Source organism: Pan paniscus, chromosome 6 (assembly GCF_029289425.2).
Source record: "Pan paniscus chromosome 6, NHGRI_mPanPan1-v2.0_pri, whole genome shotgun sequence".
Taxonomy (NCBI): Eukaryota; Metazoa; Chordata; class Mammalia; order Primates; family Hominidae; genus Pan; species Pan paniscus.
This window is the reverse complement of record NC_073255.2, coordinates 37,747,878-37,767,248: the sequence shown is the minus strand read 5'-3', so window position 1 is coordinate 37,767,248 and position 19,371 is coordinate 37,747,878. Positions and strand designations below refer to the sequence as shown.

The window sequence follows — 19,371 nt, the reverse complement described above, 5'->3', positions numbered from 1 at the left end:
GCTGAGATGGTGCCACTGCACTGTCATCCAGCCTGGGTGACAGAGTGAAACTTTGTCTCAAAAAGGGTGGCGGGGGAACAGGTTAACACAGTATAAAATCACTCCATTTTCAACTTACATATATAGATGCATATGAAAAAATCCACAAGGCAATACATGAAATATTATCTATCATCTACAGGTAGAGGACTTCAGGTGACTGAATTTGTTTTCTCTTTAATTATCTTACTTTTCAAAATGATCATGTAATTAATTATGTAATAAAATGTTAAGAGCGCTGGGATTTACTTCATGAGAACGCGTCACCCTTCATTTTGCAACATGCTTTCACTTTTTCCTCTTTTTCCCTAATGAACAGTTTGGGCGAGCAACAGAGTCCACCTCACCACTCCCCTCAGGGCAGCTTCCTGAGACCTGGCCCTCTTCTCTTTCTCCTCCTAGTTTTACAGCCTATTTTAATAAGTTTCCTTTCTTCAAGGTCAGTGAACAGAAAGCAAGATTTCAAGTACAGGCCAACAAGCCAGAGGACAAAAGCACATGGCCAGTTGTGTGCCCAAGTCAGCTTTACACCTCCACCCTCTACCTCCGGGGCCCCAATCCCCACCCCCTGGAATGCCTGCTCTTGAATTACACTTGGCTGGGGACTCGCCCTGCCACTAAGCTATCATCAAACTGGCAGATTTATTATAATAATGGGCCAGAAAGCAAGACTTCAAAGACTCCCAAGCACAGAACACAGGCAAGCAGCAACAATGCACCGGCAAGAAACTACTTTAAAAATATTTTTTTCATTCACAGAACCAGAATATACTTCCTAAATTTAACAAAACTTTTTAATACTAACTACTATTTACAGAGTATCTATTATTTGTTGGGCACAGTAGCAAACTAAGCTCTTCAATATATACTACACCATTTAATCCTCATACAATACTTTAAGGTGGGTGCTATGATACTCAGGCTCTTTGGAGATTACAAAATTTCCCAAGCTCATGAAATTAAACATGAGGAGGGAAAAAAGCAAGAATCTAGGACCATCTCAATCTCACACTCCAGGGTCAGGGCCTCCCTAGAGGTGTATAGAAACAGTTGTTGCCCAGCTTGGGCAACATTGTGAAATCCCATCTCTACTAAAAATACAAAAAATTAGCTGAGCATGGCGGTATGTGCATGTGGTCCCAGCTACTTGGGAGACTGAGGTGGGAGAATCGCTTGAACCTGGGAGGCAGAGGCTGCAGTGAGCCAAGATCATACCCCGGCACTCCATCCTGGGTGACAGAGTGAGACCCTGGAAAGAAAGAAAGGAAAGAAAGAAAGGAAGAAAGGAAGAAAGAAACAGTTGTTGCCTCACAGTATTAACTTCTTCATTTGATGTTGCCTAAGCACTGTGAACAATTAAGCACCAAAGTGCTAAAAACCAAAAAACCTTTCTGAAAGAAAATGTATACATTTATACATTAATAATGTATACATTTATAGAAGAGGCTAACAATGCAAGACCAGTCTTATCTACTGCTTAAAATTCTGACCATCTGGAAAAATAAAGTTGTTCTGAACAAATTTATTCTGATCAGCACAACTGGCACAAACTCATGGGCAGCATCAAGCCCAGAACTGGTCATGAAAATTACTTCTGCACACTCTGGAGTAAGCATTTATACAACCTGTCCTGGGATCTGGCTTATTTACACCTTTTACAGGCATCTCATTCAGGGGCCTGCAGGAAACAGATGACACACCCAAAAGAAGCTGTTCCAGGAAAGTTTAATAATGGGGTTGTGCACAGCTGAGATCATAATCAATGGTGAAAAACTGAAAGGTGTTCCCCTGTGATTGGGAACAAGGAAAAGATGCTTGGTTTCAACACTTCTATTCAGCATGGTCCTGGAACTCCTAGCTAGAGCAATTAAGCAAGAAAAAGAAATACATGGCACAGAAATTGGAAAGGAAGAAGTAAAAATATCTCTTTTAACTGACGAAATAACTTTATATATAGAAAACCCTATAAGAGTCCATAAAAAAAGCTGTTAAAACTAATAAACATTGGACTTGATGGTTCTGTGGGGGAAAAAAAAACAACTAATAAACAAATTTGGCAAAGTTGCAGGATACAAAATCAACACCCCAAAATCAGTTGCATTTCTATACACTAATAATGAACAATCTTAAAAAAGGAAATGAACAAAATAATTCTATTTACAATAGCATCAAGAAGAATGAAATACTTAGGATTAAACCTAACCAAGGAGGCAAAAGACTACAATGGAAACTAGAAAAACATTGCTGAAAGAAATTAAAGAGGGCCAGGTGCAGTGGCTCATGCATGTAATCCCTGCACTTTGGGAGGCCAAGGTGGGGGATCACCTGAAGTCAGGAGTATGAGACCAGCCTGGCCAACATGGTGAAACCTGTCTCTACTAAAAATACAAAAATTAGACAGGCATGGTGGCATATGCCTGTAATACCAGCTACTCGGGAGGCTGAGACAGGAGAATCGCTTGAACTTGGGAGGTGGAGATTGTGGTGAGCCGAAATTGCACCACTTCACTCCAGTCTGGGCGACAGAGCAAGACTCTGTCTCTAATAAAAGAAAGAAAGAAAGAAATTAAAGAGGACACAAATAAATGGAAAGACATTTCTCGTTCATGGATGGGAAGACTTAATATGGCTAAGATGTCCACACTAACCAAAGCAATCTATTGATTCAATGCAATTCCTACCAAAATCCTGATGGCATTTTTTGCAGAAATAGAAAAAAAAAACTAAACTAAAATTCATACAGAATTTTTTTTTTTTTTGAGATAGAGTCTCACTCTGTCGCCCAGGCTAGAGTGCAGTGGTGCAATCTCGGCTCACTGCAACTTCTGCCTCCCGGGTTCAAGCAATTCTGCCTCAGCCTCCTGAGTAGCTGGGATTACAGGGGCCCGCCACCATGCCTGGCTAATTTTTGTATTTTTAGTAGAGACAGGGCTTCACCATGTTGGCCAGGCTGGTCTTGAACTCCTGACCTCAAGTGATCAGACTGCCTCGGCCTCCCAAAGTGCTGGGATTACAGGTGTGAGCCACGGTGCCTGGCCTTGGAATCTTGAAGGACTCTAAAGATCCAAAACAATCCTGAGAAAGAAGAACAAAACTGGAGGCCTCACACTTCCTGATTTTGAAACATACTATGAAGCTATCATAATCAAGGCAGCATGGTACTGACCCAAATACAGACACATAGACCAATAGATCAAATTAGCCCAGAAATAAACTTTTGCCTATATGGTCAAATGATCTTTGACAAGGGCTAAGGCTACACAGTGGGTAAGGATGGTCTCTTCAATAAACGGTGCTGGGAAAATTGGATCTCCACATGCAAAAGAATAAAGTTGGAGATTCTTACTTTATACCATAGGAAACAATCAATTCAAAATGGATTAAATGCATAAATATAAGATCCAAAACTATAAAACTAGGAAAAAAAACACAAGGGAAAAGCATCATGACATTGGATTGGATATGACACCAAAAGCACAGGTAACAAAAACAAAAACAGACAAAGAGGACTTTGTCAAACTTTAAAACTCTGAACAGCAAAGAAAACAATCAACAGAGTAAAAAGGCAACCTAAAAAATGGGAGAAAATGTTTGCAAACCTCATATATGATAAGGGATTAATATCTAGAATATATAAAGAACTCCTAAAACTCAACGACCACAAAATAATCCAATTTTAAAATGAGCAAAGGGATTGAATGAATATTTCTCCAAAAAAGATATACAAATGGCCAACAAGCGAATGAAAAGATGCTCCACATCACTAAACAGCAGAGAAATGCAAATCAAAAACCACAATGCAGGCCAGGCATGGTGGCTCATGCCTGTAATCCCAGCACTTTGGGAGGCTGAGGTGGGCAGATCAACTGAGGTCAGGAGTTCAAGACCAGCCTGGCCAACATGGCAAAACCCCGTCTCTACTAAAAATACAAAAATTAGCCAGGCATGGTGGCATATGCCTGTAATCCCAGCTACTCGGGGGGCTGAGGCAAAACCCCGTCTCTACTAAAAATACAAAAATTAGCTAGGCATGGTGGCATATGCCTGTAGTCCCAGCTACTCAGGGGACTGAGGCAGAAGAATTGCTTGAACCTAGGAGGCAGAGGTTGCAGTGAGCTAAGATCACACCATTGCACTCCTGCCTGGGCGACAAAAGTGAAACTCTGTCTCAAAAAAAAAAAAAAAAGAAAGAAAAAGAAAACCACAATGCAATATTACCTCACACACACTTGTTAGAATGGCCACTATCAAAAAACTGGAAAATAAAAAGTGATGGAGAGGATATGGAGAAATTGGAATCTTTGTGCACTTTGATGGGAATGCAAAATGTACTTGCTCTAGAAAATGGTCTGTAGGCTCCTCAAAAAATTAAAAATAGAAGTACTGTATGATCTAGCAATCCTATCTCTTGGTGTATACCCAAAAGAACTGAAAACAGAATCAGGCCGGACGCAGTGGCTCATGCCTGTAATCCAAGGTTGAAGCTTGAGCCCAAGAGTTCAAGACCAGCCTAGGCAACCTGGTGAAACACCATCTTTACAAAAACACAAAAATTAGCCATGTGTGGTGGTGCAAAGGTACTGTAGTCCCAGGTACTTGGGAGGTTGAAGTGAGAGGATCACTTGAGCTCAGGAGGTCAAGGCTGCAGTAAGCTGTGATCATGCCACTGCACTCGACCCTGGGCAACAGAACAAAACACTCTGTCTAAGGGTGGCTCACGCCTGTAATCCCAACACTTTGGGAGGCTGAGGTGGGCAGATCACCTGAGGTCGGGAGTTAGAAACCAGCCTGACCAACATGGAGAAACCCTGTCTCTACTAAAAATACAAAAATCAGCTGGGCATAGTGCTGGGTGCCTGTAATCCCAGCTACTCAGGAGGCTGAGGCAGGAGAATCACTTGAACCTGGGAGGCGGAGGTTGCGATGAGCTGAGATCGCACTACTGTACTCCAGCCCAGGCAATAAGAGCGAAACTCTGTCTCAAAAAACAAAACAAAACAAAAAAACCACTCTGTCTAAACTAAAACAAAAAACAACAACAACTCAGATATTTGCACACACATGTTCAACTCAGCACGATTTACAATAGCCAAAAGCTAGAAGCAATCTAAATGTCCATAGACAAATAAATGGATAAAAAATATGTGGTATACACACACAATGAAATATTATTCTGCCTTAAAAAGGAAGGAAATCCTATCACATGCTACAATATGGATGAACCTTGAGGACATTACGTAAAGTGAAATAAGCCAGTCACAGAAAGACAAATACTGCATGATTCCACGAATTATATGAGGTATCTAAAGTAGTTAAACTCATAGAAACAGAAAGTGGAATGTTGTTATCAGCGGACAAGGAAGAGGGAAAAATGCAGAGAAGTTGTTCAGTGGGCACAAAGTTTCAATTTTGCAAGATGGAAAAATTCTAGAGATATATTGCACAACAGTGTGAATATAGCTAACACTATTACACAGTTCAAAACAGTTACAATGGTAAATTTGATGGTTTTTTTAAAGTAATAACAAAGTGGGTGTGTGCAAAGGTGTGTACAGAACACAGCAAAACACAAGGGATAGTACCTCTGTGGCTGGGTGGGGAATGCTGCTATCACACCTGAGCTTGAATGACAGAGACAGAGAGGGCAGCTAGGGGCTACCTGACAGGAACTGGGCCCTTTAGTTTAGGGCCACAATCCATGGTGACCCTACAGACAGGAAGCCAGAGGAATACATACCTTCACCTCACTCTCTTCCCTCGCTTTGAACATCTGATGCCTGATAGGGTTTGGATCTGTGTCCATGCCAAATCTCATGTTGATATGTAATCCCCAGTATTGGAGGTGGGGCCTGGTGGGAGGGCTTAGCGCCATCCCCTCGGTGATGAATGAGTTCAGAGATCTGCTTGTTTAAAAGTGTGTGGCACCTCCCACCCTCTCTCTCTTGCTCCTGCTCTTGCCATGTGAGATGTCTGCTCCCCTTTTCCCTTCCACCATGACTATAAATCTCCTGAGGTCCTCACCAGAAGCTGACGACAGCATGCAATGCTTCCTGTACAGCCTGCAGAACTGTGAGCCAATTAAACCTCTTTTCTTATAAATTACCCAGCCTTGGGTATTTCTTTCCAGTGATGCAGGAATGGCTTATCACAATGTCCCAATGGCTGAACCCAACCAAAGCCAGAAGACAAAGGGTCATTAATGCAACCCATACTATGCACATGTAGTCCATACATGTCAGCCTCCCAGAGCAAAAAGCAAATGGAACAGGTGAAGGGTGGACCTAGAAAGGCAAATGGAAACCACCTAGCACATCCAACACCCTCCTTTCCTCTCCACCAGCTTGTTTTTGTCCCCTTCCATCACTGCCCCAGGGGGGTGATGGGAAAGTTGTCTGTAGCACCCTCTGATGATGCTCTTTAAAATTATTAACCCAAGGACCACTAAGACAAGAGACATCATAGTCAACACACTAAACTGCCTACACAAAAGCTCACATTATATTGGCAACACATTACTTGAGATAAATAACTATCCTCATGGCTATATTCTTTTTTTTTTTTTTTTTTTTTGAGATGGCGTCTCACTGTCACCAAGGCTGGAGTGCAGTGGCACGATCTTGGCTCACTGCAACCTCTGCCTCTCATGTTTGAGCAATTCTCCTGCCTCAGCCTCCCTAGAAGCTGGGATTACAGGCACACGCTACCACGCCCACCTAATTTTTGTATTTTTAGTAAAGATTCGGTTTCACCATGTTGGCCAGGCTGGTCTTCAACTCCTGACCTCAGGTGATCCACCTGCCTTGGCCTCCCAAAGTGCTGGGATTAGAAGCATGAGCCACCGCACCCAGCCCCCCATGGCTATATATATATATATATATATATATATATATATACACACACACACATATATATATGTATACACAGACACATATATATATGTATATATATATATTTTTTTTTGACATGGAGTCTCGCTCTGTCGCCCAGGCTGGAGTGCAGTGGTGCAATCTCGGTTCACTGCAACCTCCACCTCCCGGGTTCAAGCAATTCTCCTGTCTCAGCCTCCTGAGTAGCTGGGATTACAGGTGCACGCCACCACGCCCAGCTAATTTTTGTAATTTTAGTAGAGATGGGGTTTCACCATGTTGGTCAGGCTGACTTGAACTCCTGACCTCATGATCCACCTGCCTTGGCCTCCCAAAGTGCCGGGATCACAGGCATGAGCCACCGTGCCTGGCCCCCATGGCTATATTCTTAAGGCAGAATGGGGCTTCTAAATGTAGGTTTAAATCTGCAATAAGAACGAGCTTTTAAAAGGACGAATGACAGGCTGGGCATGGTGGCTCAAGCGGTAATCCCAGCACTTTGGGAGGCCCAGGCGGGTGGATCACTTGAGCTCAGGAGTTCGAGACCAGCCTGGGCAACATGGCAAAACCTTGTCTCTACCAAAAATACAAAAATTAGCCAGGTGTGGTAGCGCACACCTGTGATCCTAGCTACTCGCGTGGCTGAGGCATGAGAATTGCTTGAACCCAGGAGGCAGAGGTTGCAGTGAGCACCACTGCACTCCAGCCTGGGAAACAGAGTGAGACCCTGTCTCAAAAAGAAAGAAATAAAAAAAAAACCTGCCATATTTTGAGAACCCATAACAGAAGGGAGGCAAAGTAAGGAAGAACAAGTCCACTGGGCACGGGAACTACCCTTTGGGGGCCTCAAAGTTGATCCTGTCTCACTTGGGCCAACTCAGATGGCTGACTCACAGGGGTCCTGCTTGACGTTTGGACTGTGGTCCTGCCACCACCCTTCACGAATGGGACTGAAACTCACCTCCCCACTGGCCGCCTAGCTCCCAGCTGAGACTCACCCCCTCTGCTGGCTGAGTTTCACCACTGAGACTGATCTTTTTTTTTTTTTTTTTTTTTTTTTTTTTGAGACGGAGTCTCGCTCTGTCGCCCAGGCTGGAGTGCAGTGGCGCGATCTCGGCTCACTGCAAGCTCCGCCTCTGCAGACTTGAAAGCAGGGAGGCAGAGTTTGGCTTTTCTGCCTCCCACCTCCCTCTCCACACATTCACTCCCAAAGGGGACTCTGGGCTTTCTGGACCCTTTGCCTAAGACTATTTCCCTCAAACAGCCATCTCTACCAGTAGCTAATGAGACATGCCAGGGAGAAAAGAAAAGCAGTTAATGAACCGGCAAACTACCCAGACGGGAAAGTGTGAGAACGCTGCAGAGGAGGAAGGTTAGAGGGGGTGAGGGAGGAGAGAGGGAGCAAGCGGGAACAGAGAAGAAATGAGAGAGAACGCCTCCATTCATAGCTCCTCAGAGAATCAGACCCTGAAACATGAGCTGTTGGCTTGGATGGGCTTTGACCCATTAAAACATCATTAAATGAAAAACTTTGCAAAGCAAAGCAAAATCCATTGCTGTTATGGATTTTTGTTTTTAAGCAACTGCACAAATTAAAATGTCAGATCCCTATAGATGATTCCCATTTTTCACAGGGCTTAGCCCAGTAAAATACCATACAGCCAAATTAAATTGTTAATATAAATGTGTAATTGCTCGCAATGACCCACAAATGAAAATTCAAAGCCACGCTAATAAGTCTTCACCAGGGGTGCTTGGCCAGCTGCCAATGGCCTCAGGAGACCGCAGTGAGAAGTAGCTAGGATCTTCCCCTAGTTAGCAGAAACGCACAGGGCTAATGCACAGTAGCAGCCTCCATTTCAGCACTCTCCTTCTCCATAAAAAGAGCTGCAATGTGGAGTCACACTCTAAACAACTCCTAAGTTAGCATGTCCTGACCTGGCCAGTTGCTCTGACACCACTGCCCCTGTCAGGCCCCCCTGACTGCATCCTGGCTGCTGCCCAGCCTACTGGCTCTTCCCTGTGGACCAGTCCTGCTGAAAGGGTGAGCCTGGGCCCCCAGTTAGGACCATGTGACTTAACACCCAATAGGGTGGACACCTGCCCCAAGCAGGACCCATCAGATTATTTCCTGGAAACCTAGAAGTGAGAAAGTCCAGTTTGTCGGCGTTGGTGCTGGATCCCAGAGATCATGTGTGCAGCATGGGGAGCTTATTGGAGCACTCTTTTTCTAGTGGGAGAGAATGAAGCCCCGTTTTCAACCCCTTGGGGAGAGGCAGAAAGTCACCTCAGTCCATGATTCTGGACCCTCACAAGGAATTGGAGATCCTTCCAATAAATTCCCACTCCGTTCTGCTTAAGTCTGCAGGACGGGCTTGTGTTCACCCCAACCCTGACTTGAGGGCAGGGACTTTTGTCAGCTTTATCCTCTGCTGTATCCCAGTACCTGGAATGTTAGAAGCTGGATGAATCCCTGTGTAAAATGAAGCCCCAATGAGGCTGATCTCTAGAATTTCTACTTACACTATCAGTCCATCCACTGAGCACCTCAATCCCCTTACTCCTCTGAACAAAAACCTTCCCTTCACAAGATTCTGAACAGAAGCATATATTCAGGGCAACTTGAATCCATGGGATGAAAAAAAAAAAAAAAAAAAAAAACAAAGTCCACAACACCTAGCTCAGCCACCCAGGCCTCCCAAGGACTGGTTCTCCCACACCCTTCCAGTGCCAGGTCCCCTGCCTCCTGACCCAAATATTGGAGCCTCTCACTGTTCCTTGAGCATGCACTACTCAGGCCCAGACTCTGGTCCACCCCATCCACTCTCTTAAACACACTCCCCGCTTCAAGGAATGAAATCCCATCCATGCTCAAGGCCCAACTCAAGCATCAGCTCCTCCTCAAAGCCTTTCATATGGCTTCAGCAAGAAGAAATCTTTCCCTCCCTGGAACGGGTAGAGGTATCTATGCATAATACTCACAAGGCACTCACTGCATGCTGGCTGCTTTGTGTGAGGCATGAGAGTTCCCCAGTCCAGAATCTGAAGGTCAGTTATATTAGCTGGGTGGCCACTGTCCTCTCACCTTTCTGGGCCTGTCGCTCCACCCTCCCACCCCTCACTCCTACTGCTTTTTCTCCATAGTCCTCACCAACTTCTACTTTACCATATAACTTAAGAGTATGCCTGTCCTCTCACTAGTATGTAAGCTCTATGAGGGCAGAGATTTCTGTTTTATTCACTGTTACATCCTTGGCACCTGCAAGAGTTGGTACTCAGTAAATATCTGTTGGATGAATAAATGAATTCCAGCCTGGCCAAGGTGGCGAAACCCCATCTCTACTAAACATACAAAAATTAGCCAGGTGTGGTGTTGCACACCTGTAATCCTAGCTACTCAGGGGGCTGAGGCACAAGAATTGCTTGAACCCAGGAAGCAGAGGCTGCAGTGATGTGAGACTGCATCACTGCACACCAGCCTGGGCAACAAAGTGAGACGCTGTCTCAAAAAAAAAAAAGAATGAATAAATGAATGAATATACAAAATGAAGTTGACCCCTGTTATTGAGTTCATGATTCTTTTATTTAGTTAGTTAGTTTTTGAGACGGAGTTTAGCTCTCGTTGCCCAGGCTGTAGTGCAATGGCGCAATCTCGACTCACCGCAACCTCCACCTCCCAGGTTCAAGCGATTCTCCTGCCTCAGCCTCCCGAGTAGCTGGGATTACAGGCATGCGCCACCACACCCGGCTAATTTTTTGTATTTTTAGTAGAGACGGGGTTTCTCCATGTTGGTCAGGCTGGTCTCCAACTCCCTCAGGTGATCTGCCCGCCTTGGCCTCCCAAAGTGCTGGGATTACAGGCATGAGCCACCGTGCCTGGCCGAGTCTGTGATTCTTTTAGAGCAGTGGTCCCCAACCTTTTTGGCCCCAAGGACCAGTTTCATGAAAGGAATTCACTTTTTCCATGACCGGGGTGGGGGGATGGTTTTGGGATTATTCAGATACATTAAATTTATTGTGCACTTTATTTCCATTATTATTACACCGTAATATATAATGAAATAATTATACAACTCACCATAATGTAGAATCAGTGGGAGCCCTGAGCTTGTTTTCCTGCAACTAGATGGTTCCATCTAGGGGTAATGGGAGACAGTGACAGATCATCACGCATTAGATTCTCATAAGGAGCACATAACCTAGATCCCTCCCATGTGCAGTACACAATAGGGTTCATGTGCCTATGAGAATGTAATGCCCCTGCTGATCTGACAGGAGGCCGAGCTCAAGCAGTGATGTGAGCAATGCGGAGACACTGTAAATACAGATGAAGCTTTGCTTGCTCACCTGCTGCTCACCTCCGGCTGTGCAGCCCGGTTCCTAACAGGCCACAGACCACAACAGGTCCATGGCTCAGGGGTTAGGGACCCCTGTTTTATTTATTTATTTACTATTTATTTATTTTTGTAAATTGATATCCCATTTCAGTACCCCTGTTTTAGAGCAATGGTTCTCAAAGTGTGGTCCTCAGACCAGTAGCATCAGCTGGGAACTTGTCAGAAAAGCAAATTCCTAGGCCCTATCCCAGAGCTACTGAATCGGAAACTGTATAACAAGCTCTCTACGTGATTCAGAAGTATATGTAGTTTCAACACTACTGTGCTAGAGCATCTAGAACTCTGTATACCCAAAAAGGTATGTGGTAGGCACATAATAATATTTATCAAAAGACAAGCCTGGACCTTGGGGTCTGCAGACACACCCCTGAGCTCCTCCCCGGGGAATTTTCGTCATCCTTGGGTCTTATCCCTGCCATCCCAGGATTCCATCCTAACCTCCCCCACACACAGACACAAAAATATATAGTTAAACCTTCTCTGTGCTTTCATAGCTACTTACCTTTCTTTTGTCATATACATGGGTGGACTACAGACCATAGATTATGGCCATGAACTACCTGGGTTCAAATCTCCACTCAACCACTTAGTAGTTATGTTCCTTGGGCAAATCATTTGAACTTTCTGAGCCTCAGTTTCTTCATTTGTAATGAGGTACCTACCTCACTGTCTTGTGAAGTTAAACAAATTATTCTAAGATTAAATGAGTTAACATATGTGAAGGCACATGGTAAGAACTATGTGTGAACTCTATGAGAGACAGAGTGTGCGCTACTGTCTTACTGTACTTATCACACTATGTTGTAATAGCCTAGGCTGTAAGTGGTAGGGATGGGGAAGAAGCATACTAGACTAGGACTAGTCTCTGTCTTGAGGGATAGACGCTGAAAAATGTTTGATGAATGGATGGTAGATCCTCCATGCTCTTTCAACTGCCCTACAGTGCCTCACAGTGGCTGCCAGCCCTAGAGATGTTCTAGATAGTAGGACAACTTGTTCTACTGGAATTAATTACCATCAACTCAAGCAAGAAATTCTTCCCTATGAAAGAAGCACATGAAAGAAGATACACAAATGGTCAATACGCACATGATGCTCAACATCGTTAGCCATTAGAGAAATGCAAATCAAAACCACAATGAGATATCATTTCACACCCACTAAATGGTTATAATCAAAGACACAGGCCAGGCTTGATGGCTCACGCCTGTAATCCCAGCACTTTGGGAGGCCGAGGTGGGCAGATCACCTGAGGTCAGGAGTTCGAGACCAGCCTGGCCAACATGGTGAAACCTCGTCTCTACTAAAAATACAAAAATTAGCCAGGCGTGGTGGCAGGCACCTGTAATCCCAGCTACTCAGGAGGCTGAGGTAAGAGAATTGCTTGAACCCGGGAGGCAGGGAGGTTGCAGTGAGCTGTGATCGCACCATTGCACTCCAGCCTGGGTGACAAGAGCGAAATTCCATCTCAAAAAAAAAAAGACAAGTACAAGTGTTGTTGAGACCGTGGAGAACTATGAACCTTCATACACTGCTGGTGGGAATGTAAAATGGTGCAGCCATTGTGGGGAAACAGGTTGGCTATTCTTCAAAACGTTTATAACATAGGTGCCATAGGACGCAGCAATTCCAACTCCTAGGTATATATCCAAAAAAAGGAAAAGGTACATCCACACAAAACCTTGCACATGAATGTTCATAACATCATTCATGATAGCCAAAAAGTATAAGCAATCCAAATGTCCATCAACTGATGAACGGACACAATGGAATATTACATATACAGCCACAAAAAGGAATGAAGTACTGATATACCTTACACCGTAAATGAACCATGAAAGAAGCCAATTATACAAAGCATCTCAAATTATATGATTCCATTTATACAAAATGTCCAGAAGAGGCAAATCCATAGAGACATAAAGTGGATTCGTGGCTGAAAGGGACTGGAGGGCAGTCTAACTGGGGTTGGGGAGTGACTGATAATGGGTCCAGCGTTTCTTTTTTGGGGGTGATGAAAATGTTCTGGAAATAGCTAGTTGTGATGTTTGCACTACTCTGTGAATATACTAAAAAACACTGAATTGTACACACCAAATGGGCAAATTGTATGGCATTATATCTCAATAAAGCTGTTTTTTTGTTTCGTTTTTTGTTTTTTTGTTTTGTTTTGTTTTTTGAGACGGAGTCTCCCTGTCACCCAGGTTGGAGTGCAGTGGCACGATCTCGGCTCACTGCAGGCTCCGCCTCCCAGGTTCACGCCATTCTCCTGTCTCAACCTCCCGCGTAGTTGGGATTACAGGCGCCCGCCACCTCGCCCGGCTAATTTTTTGTATTTTTAGTAGAGACCGGGTTTCACCGTGTTAGCCAGGATGGTCTCGATCTCCTGACCTCGTGATCCGCCCGCCTCGGCCTCCCAAAGTGCTGGGATTACAGGCGTGAGCCACCGCGCCCGGCCTGTTGTTTTTTTTAAAGTAACTAAAATAGTAGTAAGAATGACCATTCCTAAGCGCTTGCTAGTGCCACATACTATGCTGAACAGCTTTTGTATATTCATTGTCTGGAACTTCAAAAAAGTCAAGAGTCTACAAAATATTCGTAATGACCCTAGGCCTTGGGGCACATAGCAGGGGCTCAACAAATAGCTCTCTCTGCCTGATCTAGTGTTCGCGAAGGGAAGTGCTGGCACAGACCAGGGTTTGTAACAAAAGCCTTGGCGAGGAGTAGCCTGGTGCTGGACGAAGAGAGGCCTGTTAACCCCGAACCTAAACTGGAGGGAAACGGGAGAGCAGTGCTGTGATCCTGAGGCAGAGCTGAGAGAAGGAGTTCTGGGCCTGATATAGGGCCTGGTGTAAAGCAGAGTGACGGTCCTGGACTACCTCCTGCCCACGAGAGGTGTCGTGTTGTGTTTTGTTTTGTGATGGGATCTCTCTCTGTCTCCCAGGCTGCAGTGCAGTGGCACGATCATAGCTCACAGCAGCCCCAAACTCCTGGGCTCAAGCGATCCTCCCGCCTCGTTCTCTCAAAGTGCTGGGACTACAGGCGTGAGCCACCACGCCCAGCCCCAAGAGAGGTTTTTGTATGGCAGGAAAGGAAGGGCAGTGGTAGTTGCGCGCACAGACTCTGGAGTTGGATTAAACAATCTGACTCCATTGTTTAAACACGTTTCTTAGCCGCAGTTGCTTGTTACCTTACTGATAAAATGAGGGTAGTGATAGTACCTACCTCACAAGACTGCTGTACAATTAAATGAGTTCACTACAATATGGAAAGTACTTAGAACTACACCTACACATTGTTAACAGCTCATTGTATGTTTGGGGCTGCTAGCCTCTTCATCATTGTTCTGTGTGAGAAGCACCATCTGACTAGATTCCCAAGGGAGCGGAGGGAAGGAACAGGAAAGGGAGAAGAGAGGCAGGCACGAACATCCACTCTTGGGGGTCCAGTTGTGCAACGTGGCCTCCACTTACACTGATTATTTTACACTGATTTTACGTGTGTCCATGCGCTGGGAGGAAAGGGAGGACGTGGTCTGCCCCAACCCCGCTGCTCAAGGTCCTCCAAGGGTCCAGTCCCCGGCTGGCAGCCTAGGGCACGTGAGGGCCGGGAGGCTCACCCGCGGCGGAGGGTCTGGGGTCCTAGAGGATCTGGGCAGCGGAAGAAGGGAGGAGCGCGCCTGCACGGGGCGGAGCTAGGGGAGGTCCGGCAGGAGGGAAAGGCCTGTCCGGAGAGAGGGACGCGCATCCGCTGAGGCCGCGCCGGGCGCCAAGGGCGCGGTACCTGGAGTCGAACTTCTGGCCGTCGGGGAACGTCCCCACGTAGTGGTAGCGCACGAAGTCGCCGCTGCGCACGGTGCGCGGGCACTCGTCGGGCACGAAGCGCCGCTCGATCTGCAGCTCCGCGTCGGAGCCCAGGCCCGCCACGGGCGCTGCCTGCCCGGTCACCCAGAGCAGCAGCAGGAGCAGCGGTGGCGGCGGGGGCCTCCAGCCCCGGAACGCCATCGGGGCGGCAAGAAGAGTGGCGCGGACGCAGCGCGGCGCTCGGGCGGCACGGGTCGGCCTGGGCGTGCGGCTGCGTTTGCAAACGTGGACCGGTCTCCTGGCCCTACCCGGGCTGCATCCGCCACCCCCTCTCCCCGGCCGCCCGCCCTCCCGGCCGCAGCTCCAGGGGAGGAGCCCAGCCTGGCCGCGCGCCGAGGGCGGGCCTGCTGCGCCCTGCCCCGCCCGGCATTGGGAATGTGCGTGCCGCAGCGGGGAGGGGGGCTGGGAACTCCAGTGGGGACCAAGTCTGGGCCTAGAGAGGGCGTGTCCCCGAGCGAGACACTGTGATCTCCGGACAAGGCTTTGGCCCAAAGTCGGAAGAGAAAAGCGCGTACTGCCCAAGCCCACCCGCTGGTCTCCGCCCGTCCCTGGAGACACCGGGTTTGGTGCCGTGAGGGGCTCCTACGTGGCCGTGGATCCAATTTCCCCTTGCTGCTTTGGAGAGGGAGGGAAAATTAGATTTTAATTTTTTAAGCTTAGTTACAAGGGTATGGTCTACCTTGAAAGAGACCGAAACCATCCTTCAGGACTTCTTTTTTTTTTTTTTTTTTTTTTTAATCCTACTTAAAGGAAAAGGGAGGCCGGGCGCCGTGGCTCACGCCTGTAATCCCAACGCTTTGGGAGGCCAAGGCAGGCGGATCACGAGGTCAGGAGATGGAGACCATCCTGGCCAACATGATGAAACCCCGTCTCTACTAAAAATACAAAAAAATTAGCCAGGCCTGGTGGCGCGTGCGTGTAGTCCCAGCTACTCGGGAGGCTGAGGTAGGAGAATCGCTTGAACCCGGGAGGCGGAGGTTGCAGCGAGCCGAGATCGCGCCACTGCACACCAGCCCTGGCGACAGTATGAGACTCTGTCTCCAAAAAAAGAAAAGGGAGGCATGTATTGCGAGAGGCTCCCGTGACACTTGTCTAGGCAAAAGTTTTAAGGCACCGTGAGGGTCCTCCAAGCCATCAGCGGCCGCACTGTGAGCTGATACTTGCAGACATCCTACAAGCTCCCATACACGAGCCTATGCCAGGGAGGACTTCATCGTAGAGACCCAGAAGCCACAGGAATCCATTAGAGTAATCAGATGCACTTGGAATTGGAATCGGGTGTTATAATTTATTAAAATTTTGGAATAATGAAAGCAAATCACCAACTCTTTCTCAACTCGTTTTGGAAGCAAACACAATTCTGATACCAAAACCTGGCAAAGAGAGCAACAAAAAAGAAAAATAAAACTGAAAAAACAGGGCACGATCTAATTTATAAATATAAATGCAAAAATACTGAATAAAACGTAATAAAATCGGATTCAACCGCATATTAGGCCAGGCACAGTGGCTCACACCTGTAACCCTAGCACTTTGGGAGGCCGAGGTGGTTGGATCACCTGAAGTCAGGAGTTCAAGACCAGCCTGTCCAACATGGTGAAACCCTGGCTCTACTAAAAATACAAAAATTAGCAGGGTGTGGTGGCACGGCCTGTAGTCCCAGCTACTTGGGAGGCTGAGGCAGAAAAATTGCTGGAACCTGGGAGTCGAAGGTTGCAGTGAGCCGAGATTGTGCCACTAAATTGCACCACTGCACTCCAGCCCAGGCGACAGAGTGAGACTCCGCCTCAAAAAAATAAATAAAAAAAAAATTAAAAAAGCAGTATGTTAAAGGAAAAATATACCATTACATGGGCTACCTAGGTGAGCTTCTGCAAATTAACAAAATGTCAGTGTTCTCTGTAAGATGAAGATAAAACAATCATTATAAGATTACTATAATCTTAGGTTTCAGGGATCAAATGAGAAACTACATGAATAACAAGAAAAATGTTCATTGTTCATCTTAGAGCTTATTCTAGAAATAGAACACCTATTAATAAAATTATAGGACAGAAGAAGGGAAAAAAAGCTCTAAGATCATGTGGCCATAGACTCAAAACGGCATGAGATAAAATTCAACATCTACCTCTGATTTTAAAAACAAACAGAGGGCCTGGTGGCTCACTTCTGTAATCCTGGCACTTTAGAAGGCCGAGGCAGGAGGATCACTTGAGCCCAGGAGTTTGAGACCAGCCTGGGCAACATGGCAAAACCCCACCTCTACGAAAAAATACAAAAATTACTCACCCCTGTAATCCCAGCACTTTGGGAGGCCAAGGGGGGCAGATTGCTTGATCTCAGGAGTTTGAGACCAGCCTGGGCAACCTGGTGAAACCCCGTCTCTACTAAAAGTACAAAAAATAGCCAGGTGTGGTGTTGCATGCCTATAATCCCAGCTACTCCGGTGGCTGAGGCAGGAGAATCGCTTGAACCCCAGAGGCAGAGGTTGCACTGAGCCAAGATCGCACAATTGCACTCCAGCCTGGGTGACAGAGCAAAACTCTATCTCAAAAAAAAAAAGAAAAAACTTTCTGATTGTAGTCTATTAAGTCTATTAATGGCACTGACCACCAAAAAGTACTTTTGCATGTCATCTTTGTATTGTCAAACAATACCTTGATTTTCAAGTATATAATCATTGATAATAAAAATTGTTATACATTTTATTGGCATGAATTCAGACATTCAGTTCATTCACTACACATATACTTTGGTCCAGTCTTTGCTTCACTTATGTCTCTGTGGCTTCAGGCAAGTCAGGTAACTTCTTACTTCCACCCTTGACTGTAAAACAGATGATACTTACCTTGCCTACTGACCTCTTACGGCAATTTGGGGAAATATCTTGGTGCTGAATTAGTTTCTAGGCTCAGACGCTAAACATACAATACATATTAATTGGTAAAGACTTGGGATTTGAAACTTGATCTTTTGAACTAGATGCCAAGAAGTCCAATCTTCATGACAACTCTGTGTAAGGTCATAGGTGTAATCACTACTTTACAGAAAAAATAAACTCCAGCCTGGGCAACTGAGTGATACCCTGTCTCAAAAAGAAAAACAAAAACCAAACAAAAATTAGCCAGATGTGGTGGTATGTGCCTGTAGTCCCAGCTATTTGGGAAGCTGATGTTGGAGGATCGCTTGAGCCCTGGATGTTGAGGCTGCAGTGAGCCATGATTTCACCACTGCACAATTGGCCTGGGTGACAGAGAGAGACCTTGTCTCAAAAAAAAAAAAAAAAAAAAAAGGTAGAGCAGGGCGGCCTGCACCTGTAGTCCCCGTTCAGCTACTTCGGAGGCTGAGGTGGAAGATCATCTTCAACCTAGAAGATGGAGGCTGCAATGAATTGTGATCACACCACTGCACTCCAGTCTAGGTGACAGAGTGAAAGCCTGTCTAAAAATATATATAAAATAAAATAAAAACGAATGTCTGCTCATGGTGGCAGGATCTAGGAGCCTGTAGTCCTAACTACTTGAGAGCCCGAGGTGGGAGGATCTCTTGAGCCCAGAAGTTCAAGTCCAGCCTGGGCAACATACCACGACTCTGTCTCAAAAAAGAAAAAAAAAATCTTGCTATTAAAAAATGTCACAAATTTTTTAAAGACAAATGATAAATTAAAAAAATACTTGGCCAGGCGCTGTGGCTCACGCCTGTAATCCCAACACTTTGGGAGGCCAAGGCGGGCGGATCGCGAGGACAGGAGATCGAGACCATCCTGGCTAACACGGTGAAACCCCATCTCTACTAAAAATACAAAAATTAGCCGGGCGTGGTAGCAGGCGCCTGTAGTCCCAGCTACTCAGGAGGCTGAGGCAGGAGAATGGCGTGAACCCAGGAGGGGGAGCTTGCAGTGAGTTGAGATCGCACCACTGCACTCCAGCCTGGCGACAGAGCAAGACTCCATCTCAAAAAAAAAAAAAAACAACTTACGGCCAGGCATGGTGGCTCACGCCTGTAATCCCAGCACTTTGGGAGGCTGAGGCGGGTGGATCATGAGGTCAGGAGTTCAAGACCAGCCTGGCCAAGATGGTGAAACCCCGTCTCTACTAAAAATACAAAAATTAGCTGGGCGTGGTGGCAGGCACCTGTAATCCCAGCTACTCGGGAGGCTGAGGCAGGAGAATCACTTGAACCCCAGGGACGGAGGTTGCAGTGAGC

General features: G+C 46.1%; 1 protein-coding gene across 2 annotated transcripts in view; it reads right to left on the bottom strand.

The window, feature by feature from the left end:
- The window catches only part of FKBP9 (FKBP prolyl isomerase 9), a 49,340-nt gene extending 32,391 nt beyond the window's left edge, over positions 1 to 16,949 (bottom strand). The window contains exon 1 of one of the 2 annotated variants that reach the window (XM_008964339.4): positions 15,086 to 16,949. In XM_008964339.4, coding sequence (XP_008962587.2) covers positions 15,086 to 15,306 — 221 coding nt within the window. In that variant the 5' untranslated portion in view covers positions 15,307 to 16,949. Of the gene's footprint in view, positions 1 to 10,983; positions 11,000 to 15,085 lie in introns of those variants that run through there. The other variant, XM_057302843.2, reaches the window with a different exon arrangement.
- Between the last annotated feature and the right edge of the window lie 2,422 nt (positions 16,950 to 19,371).